At 34.4% G+C, this 9,221-nt stretch overlaps 1 protein-coding gene across 1 annotated transcript; it reads left to right on the forward strand.

Moving 5' to 3' along the window:
- The first annotated feature begins 5,079 nt into the window (after nucleotides 1-5,079).
- LOC116253948 (transcription factor WRKY19-like) lies at nucleotides 5,080-9,221 on the forward strand. Its single transcript, XM_031628950.2, has 3 exons — nucleotides 5,080-5,526; nucleotides 6,279-6,392; nucleotides 8,688-9,221. Exons 1-3 carry the CDS (start codon nucleotides 5,219-5,221, stop codon nucleotides 9,169-9,171), a joined length of 906 nt encoding a protein of 301 aa, XP_031484810.1. The 5' UTR covers nucleotides 5,080-5,218; the 3' UTR covers nucleotides 9,172-9,221.

The raw sequence follows: 9,221 nt of genomic DNA on the forward strand, positions 1-9,221 counted from the left end.
CCTCTGTGAAAAGAACGATTCGTTAAAACTAAACGAAAAAGGCATCTTAAGATACACAAAAATAATTTTAAAAATATAATATTTAAAAACTACTTATTAACTAAAAAAACATTAAGTTTATATAAAAATAATTAATAATTTTAAATAAAATATCTCTCATCGGCAAACATGAAGAATTTTCATAATAATTTTATATAATTAATCCCTTTTCAACGTCAAATTCTTATTTATTAATTTTTAAAATTTGAGCATTCATTTGTTACATGTTTAAATTTTAAGAATTTCAGCTTGGGACACGTGTTAGAAGCCATTGTTTAAGGTTAAGTAGGGCAGTCCAACCTCAAATCTTCGAGGATCTTAGATCTGAAGGGAAAACAAACGCAATCTCAAAAAAAAATTTCAACTCTAAGAGGTGGCGTAAAAAAAAAAAAAATTGGGGGGAATAATTTCAAAACTTGTACATACATGAACAATATGTTTCATAATTTTTAGAAAGGCCAAAATATTTTTCAAAATTGTAGGAGCATCTTTGTTTCCAATAATATAAGAGGGGGCGTCAAACAAACATGAGCGGGTTTGTATGGAGTGACTTCCAATCGCAAACAATGAGAAGCCGGTGATCAAGAAAAAGAAAAGATCGTTATTTTTTATATTACATAATTTCGTACGTCCACGATACGGAGTATGATGTTTGAAAAATGAACCTTAAAAAATCATGAAAGTTTCAGTAATTTTAAAAATCAACAATTTTAGTTTTCTAATATATATATATATATATATATATAGTTAAAATATTATTTTAAAACTTCCTTAAGATGCTTAGACGATCATACAAAAACTTCAGGGAATGAGCAAAACTCATTTCACTGTCAATTAAAAAATTATTCACCATATATTTAGTGTTCCGTACCCGTGGTAGAGTTATAGAGAGAGAGAAAGAGAAATCACTTCCCTCAACAAGTCGCCTCTCAGAAAATTTTCTTCAACTTAATAGGAAAGGGCACTCCCTCTCCTTATCTTGACTTTATATATGTAAATAACGCAGCATGTGTAACCAAATTATGAAATTTATTTAATGAGGAACCTTATTTTGATTAATAAAAGTTTGTTTTAAAATAGAGATATATTTCAAATGATAAAATTCTTATATCATGGCAGTTATGTTGCAATTTAGAAGTTATTAAACACATACAAATTGAAAATACAATCTTCCCATTTATATCAACCGTCAAATGACACCATGCCACAGCAATCAAAACACCTCTTCCCAATTATATCAACCATGAAATGACGATTTGTGATCTCAAATCCATGAATTTAAGATCCAACCACCCTCAAACCCCTCATTATGAGACCTTAAATCCATGGGTTTTAACATGCGGAGGATCTCCCAAAATGCACCTTTTTATGCAGCATCGAATATTGGATCTGTGGTCATCAAACACAACCTAAGATTTAATTGTAATAATATATATATCTCTTATACATAAGTGAAACTGGCAGGTGCTAGATATTTAGATTCCAGATAAATAAAAAAATAATCTGTATCATTGATTTTGTTACATGTCAATGGTCGAGATAAAAACCAGAAAAAAATGATAGGCATTTTCGTTATTTGATATTAATTTACACCTTTTTCTTTTCACCATCAGGTCTGATATATATTTTTTCTATCTATCTAGGCAAGTAAGTGTTTAGCACGTACCGGTTTCTTGCATGTATGTTTAAATCAATTGTAGAGACAATTTTTTTTTTTTTTTTGTTGAGAGGCACTCATACTCTAAATCATATTTATAAGGGGCAAGCAATATGTAAATAAATAAATTTTTATGAGGTACTAATATATAAATATGCAATTTATGTGGCTATGTAGAGGCACATGTTTAAATGGTTGGACATAGTATATTGAAATGTGTTCTGGGGAATATTTACTTCGCCTTAATTGAACGGCCATTTCAAAACAAAAACTTTATTGAAGGGTATGGTACTTGAAGTGAGCATGATAAGAAAAACCATGAAGTGAGCTTGATTAGAAAAACTATGCTATTATAACACTTTTGTTGAAAACTCTTGCTTTTAAAACGCGACATTCCATCCACCCGTTCGAAGGAATATGGTTCGAGCAAATATTTCGCGTTAAAATTCACCTGTCTGGCAATTGCAAAAAAAAAAAAAAAAAAAAAAAAGCATTAAGTCATAAAACTTCTGGTTAATTTCGGCTCGGCCCAATTTGGTTTGGTTTGATTCCGGGGCTTGCCCTGGATAGGTCTCAAGGACTAATAAAATGACGATATTGCTCACATTTTACTGAAACCACATATCTTAGTCCAGGTAGATTCAAATGGGTTCAGACCATGTGCTCGAGGCTTTCGTCATTTTTTATTGAACCCATCGAGTTAATGTATTTTGCAAACTTGAATATTTAACTTAGAAAGGCATTACGTGGGCATCTTTGGGACTAATTGAAGGGTACAACTTTAGTGGGTTGCTTGAGAGCGACTTATTAGGTGTTGGATATTCTATCTGCGACGGTAGAATGCCGTAATAAATAACGTGGTTTAGGATACTTGAGGGATGTCAATACCGATTTGAATCATATATTCGACCCAACCAATACAAAAATTTGGATATAGAAAAAAATTTAATATCTGATTAAGAAATCGGATCAGATGCAGATTTAAGAAATGACATCCTATCCGTTCAGATTTGTTTTTAGACAAATATCATATATTTAATGTTAAAAATTGACAAAAGTCAGTTCAAAAATTTAGATTCAGATATAAATATAAAAAAACATATTCTAATCGGATTCAGATTGAAAAATCAGATTTCAAATTTGAACTCACATATGACTTTTCTTTATTTGTATTTGAATCCGAATATGTGAATATATGAAAAAAATGGATATGATTTGACATCCCTTTAAAACATTGTGTTGTGATATTTGGGTTGATCCATGTGGCCATTATGCTTTTTTTTCATTTATCCGACGACCGAAACCCGAGCCCGAACTGGGCCATCACAATTAAAAATATAAAAATGTTTTTTAAATATAAAATATATATTATTATTAATAATAAATTTAATCGAGCTGACCTGGGCCAGTTATCTTGGGCCCGAGCTAGGGCCGGATCGGGCCAGGTACTCGGGCCCAATAACCGTGCTTAGTATAAAGTTGAGACCAGTAATAATCCATGAACCTAGATACTATTGACCTCAAAAGAAAAAGTTACTAGTCCTCAAGCTTTTCCCTTTGCAGTACCCAAGGTTATACCCAAGTCAAGGCTAACAATATATATATATATATATATATATAAAGTTATTTTTATTGTATATTTAGTTTTTTCATTATTTATATATATATATATACATCAAATTTACATATTTAAAATATTTTTTTATTAAAATCGGGCCAGACCCGAGATCCAATGTCATGTAAACATCCAATTGTTTACCAAGAAAAGATGGAAGCCTCCTCAGCAGGTTGCTATCGACATCCGAAATGGATCCCAACGATAGATAGTATTTGGGCCGCAAGTATAAAGTCCTGTACTCCGGATCAGGCGAAAGTACGTCCTCGACGTCTAATTATAGTAAAGCTTACCATTAACTAATCATGTCTCAATTGATCAATAATTATGGAGCTTATTAATGCGCCCCAACCCTAGGCACATGTCCCTAGAAACAACTTGATCCATCAATAATATGTTTTTATTTATGAACACTCGACTCAATCACCAAGGAACATGATTTCCACTCTCACACCACACTTTTATATATATATATATATATATATACTCTCACACCACACTGATATATATATATATATATATATATATCAAATAAGGTGGATGCCGTGCCGATTCCCCAAAAGTTTTAGAAATAAAAAATTCTGAAAAGCAGGTTTACATGATTTTTTCTCTTCAAATTCCTAACTCATGCAATGCACTAAAAAAACAGTTAATAAACTAAGTAAGCCGATTCACCTATCACTTCCAGCCACCCAAAGATACTAAAAAATATTTAAAAACAAAAATAAATAAAAATCAACGAAAGTACAAGAAAATAATAATTAAAAATTAAATATAAAGCTTACATGTAGCACCCATCAACCGGGTACCGTATCGAGTCGATTCGGGATTGGGTTCGAATCAACTGGTTTGGGTTGGGTCGGTGGGTGACGACATTGATAGGTCAGGGAATGACGTTGTGGGGGATGAAGTCACCGACGCTACATCATGGAAATTGCCACCACATTTACCTGACCTTACCTCCCAAGAGATGGACCCAAGTTGTCCCTTTAAAATGACTCACCATCTTTAATTGGCTGCCTCATCTGCCAATTATCTCATACCTCCATTATTTTGGTTGGAGGAGTGCAACTCATCAGGATTATAAAAATCAATGACCCAACTCAGCCGTTTCGAATCGAATCGGTATCCCATTCATTTGATTCACCAATTGATTTTTCTCATAAATTTTGAACACTTATGTTTTTTTATTTTTTATAATTATATATATATATATATATATATGCTGAGTGAATGAATAATAGTTTTGAATTTTCAGAATTACTCAATCATTTAATTAAGACCGTTCATATTTAATTAAGACCATTCGTACGAAATAAGAAATGATTGAGAAAAAAATGTAAACTCGTACTAAATAATGAAAATACCTATTATTTTTTTATCTTAACTATCCATTATGATATATCAAATGATCCTTGACTTGGTAACTATATATATATGTATTTATGAATTGAAATCAACCAATTACTTTGATAGCTAGATTTTTTTATCACTAAAAGCTTTTGTTAATACTTTTTATAATGGTTTTTAGCAGCAAAAAAAAAAGCCATAAATATAGTTGTCTTATTCAATTATTGTACATATTTGTATAAATATACAGATATTTTAATTTTAGATATTCCCGAATAATACATGCTTGATTCATCAAATAGCTGAATCGTCAGCCTGGGCGATCCGACCCCGTTTCCCGTTTTTCACAACACCGAGACGTGCTGATCTCACTCCCGGAAACAGATAAAATTTAAGCCTCCAACCCGGCAACCTGCAAGTGGTTGTTTCTTCGTTGCAGGTAAGAAAGAGGGAGGAAGAAGGAGGCGTCTTCAAAAGTTTAAAAGTCTTTCTGGCTCTAAGATCGTTGTTTCTGTGGTAATCAAAGAAAAGAAGCAAAAAGAAGAAAGAGAAGGAGAATGCCTGGAGAGGAAAAAGGGCTTAAGCAGGAGAAGCTGTTGGGGGAGCTGAACCAGGGGCGCCAACTCGCGAACCAGCTCCTGAACCTGTTCGCCTCGCCGGCGGTTGAAGACGACGGAGTACTCAGAACCCAGAGGGCACTAGTTGAAGCGGTCGTCCGGTCTTTCGACACCGCGATCCTCGTACTAAGACCGGTTGGTGGTCCGAAAACGGCCGGAAATCAAGATGGTGGCGACGGAGGTGGTGATCTGGGGAGCCCCAAGAGGGAGAAACCGCAGACTAAGGAGAGAGGAGGCAGTAAACGGAGGTAAAAAAAAAAAAAGAAGAAGAAAAATCATTTTCTTTCACTCTTTCTTCGCTCGGTCTCGTGAATTATTTGGGTTCTTTGGTTTCATGACTAATTAGTTAATGAGTTGCGGAAGAGATGGGAGGAAATCTGAGCTCATGACCGTCGGATTCTGTAGATCAACGGTAAAAAGAGGATGTGATCATTTAAAGCCACATCTCTGAACCTTTTTCTTCCTGAATTTGCAAATTATATGCGCACAATTTACAATTTTTCCGTGAAAATTGTTAACCACAAACACTTGAATTTTAACATCTCCTTTTTATGTAACATAGCATTTTCTAGTCTAAGATAATATGAAGAATTTAAAACCTTGATTTTTAAATCATTATATATATATATATACATATATCCACTATACATATATCCACAGATCAATAATTAATTGTACTCGGCAACTAACTTCACTTTGAGGTTAACTGTTGTTGTGCCGTAAATACATATGGTATATTTTAAAATACAAAAAAACATAGTACCGACGAGAATAATATAGGTTTTGACTGCAAGCGATGTGACTGTGGCTAACCTACGAACCAACTAGGCTGTGCATTTTTGAGTTGCATTGGGTAATCTTATATAATTTTTTCAATGCCAAGATTGTCGGTGAACGGATAAATGATAGGACCGGTAGGAGATTTTGTGTGTCCAGTGCATGATTGAGCGAATGAAAGGTCTTGTTTCTCCCTCGGATCTTATACATGTGCTGCATTCAGGAAAGTGGAACAGATGGAAACAACGACAAGAGTCATCCCGGCCCTTCATTATGACGATGGTTATGCTTGGAGAAAGTATGGGCAAAAGGACATTCTTGGCTCCGGCCACCCAAGGTCTCTCTCTCTCTCTCTCTCTTTCTCTCTCTATTTTATGTGTTCTACCAATAAACTATTCATTTATATGCCAGATAAATATGTATCTTTAGACTTTAGGAATTTTAATGTGAAAATTGCAGCATTTAAAAGCAAAGATAATAAAAGGTCTCTCTTAAAACTAACCATATTTGAGTTCTCTTTATGCCAATTGTACCGTTTCTTTGTGGATTCCTGATCCTATGTATTTGATCTTCATAATTTTAGTAAATTACATGTTTCAAGTACCATGTATAACTTGGTAACGCATACTAATCACAATGTACCTAAAATATTTCAAACATAAAGCGGGATGAATGACTTCACTATTATGATGAAACACCAACAATTTGAATTCACAAAATGGAAAATATTCTTTCATTTAGATAATTTGATATAAATACAAGCATAGAGAAATAATTGCAAACTCAAATACTATGCTAGAAAAACATAGAAGATTTGTAGTATACATGTTGTATTCTCCTTTAAGATCACCGCAGAACTTAGTTCTGCAGTTTTCAAGTCCAACCCCTCCTCCCCCCAATCCAACTTCAAACCCTTAATTTTATATTAAAGTGTGGATTTGAAATCCACGTTAGGAGTGGATGTTGAAATCTACACTTTGATACAACTGTGAATTTCAGCTGTCATAGATCTGAGTTTGCTTTGATCTGAGATCAGTGAACAATCAAATAATTCTTAGTGGCTCATAGACCAATACATATGTGTCTCAAAATGCATAGTATAGCTGGTCAAACTGAGAGGCTAGTGAAAGTCTGGTTGTCAGTTCAATTCTCATGGGTACTATTTTTTTGGATTGCAAATAGTGATACATGACACTCTAATTCGATAGGTATGTCAGTCCTTGCAATGATTTCAACCATCGGACAAAAAAAAAGTTAAACATTTCCTTTGTTTGGTAAAGAACCAAACAAAGGAAAAAAAAAAAAAACCACTGTGCTTGCAATGATTTCAACCATCGGACAAATCGGTTGACTTATAAATGAGCACTTGTGTAAAGTAGATTTTCAAAAAGTTTAACTAACAACTACTTTGATGAGTTGATAACATTATTTTACATTAAGTTTTGTTATGATTATAAAGATACATAACTGAAATGTTGAAATTAGTGCATAAAGATTAATGCGGAAAGAATTTTCCATTGATTGCGTCTTTATATTTGAACATCCATATCATCAAACATGATCATAAAAGAACGCATTAAAGTAGATTCTCAAAAAGTCAACTAATAATTACCTTCAAGAGTTGTTATTTATTTTAGTTGACATCCTTGGCACTATTAATGTACATAATACAATTGAAAGGTTGACGTTAGTGCATAAAGTAGTGCTCAAAATCGGGAATTTTGATATTCCAAAAACCCTAAATATGTAGGGGAGTGTTATATTGTTGTGTGTCAAATGTTACTAGACGGTCAAAAATTTACTAGAAGATGACTGTCATATGTGCATTAGTGACATTTTATGATACAACAACAATGCATGCATTTTTATCAGTAATTCATGGTGCTTTAAACGACATATTTTAAGGGGGTTGTTTGGATGCCACCTTCTAAAACTTGGTTTCTGCAAAACTTTTTGTGTAAACTTGGTTTTGATACGAGATTTTGAAAACCTAATTTGCATGTTTGGATGACTAGGTAAAAAACCAGGTTTTCACTATGTAAACCTTGGGGAAGGGATCCAAGTTTTTTCATCTTCACGTGAAAACACTATTTTGTGAAGACCTACAACATTTTCTTGTCATCCAAACACTTGCAAAATGTGGTTTTGAAGGAAAAAACTTGATTTTGCCTCCAATTTTCAAGTGGCATCCAAACACCCCCTTTGTTTTTATCTATTTGAGAATATCCCACGTAAAATAGTATAAAAACTATCATACATTGGGAGGTACCCTGATGAAGCTGAAGCCCCTCCCTTTCCCCCTATTCATTGAGACTAAAGTTGCTTCAGGATCTAGTGGGAAATGATACACTCGTCAACTAGAGTGTGTAGGTAGGGCTGCTTCCGCAATATCTGACATTAGTAGCGGAGAGCCACATATAGGTTGGTGTGGGCAACTCAATTTTTTTTCATTTTTACATTTAAATCATTCAATATTTTATACATGTAAGTGCCCTTTTATGCACGAAAACATGTGAATCAATGCCCCTCCAGAAATTTTTTTTTTCTCCTCCACTGTCTGACCTATGGCAGTACAGAATTCTCTCATATATGTGTACGTTTGTGTGTCTAAGTAAATATATTTTTTTTGTAGGAACTATTTCCGTTGCACCCACAAGCTTGATCAAGGTTGCCCAGCCCAAAAGCAAGTGCAGAAGCTAGACCATGACCCCTCCCTCATTCAGGTCACCTACATGGGCAGCCACACATGCAAGCTCACCCGTGTGATCCAGGAGATGGACGGTGCAGACCCAAGTGACGATCAGAAACAGGGGTTCCTCCTTAACTTTGAGACCAACTCCATGCCCTCTGGTTTTTCTTTCTCCTCTTTTGCATTTCTCAAACAAGAAGAGAATGAGACGTTGAATGAGTCCACAACCACACCCAGCAACCGGACTGGTTGCACTTCTTCGCCGGATTTCGATGCCGGTGAGTCTGATCATATCTTCAAAGAGTTAGACCAAGTCGGTTTGGATGATGGTGATGGAGTGTGCAGCTTCCCGGAACTTGACATGGGCGTGGTGAGCTTTCTAGAGTTTGAAGATCTTGACCAAAGTCTTGAATTTTTCAGTTCATGACCAATTTCATGTTTGGATGCACTTCATAATGTTAAGATTTCTTGGGTTCC

This window comes from Nymphaea colorata, chromosome 5, assembly GCF_008831285.2.
Source record: "Nymphaea colorata isolate Beijing-Zhang1983 chromosome 5, ASM883128v2, whole genome shotgun sequence".
In the NCBI taxonomy this organism is placed as follows: Eukaryota; Viridiplantae; Streptophyta; class Magnoliopsida; order Nymphaeales; family Nymphaeaceae; genus Nymphaea; species Nymphaea colorata.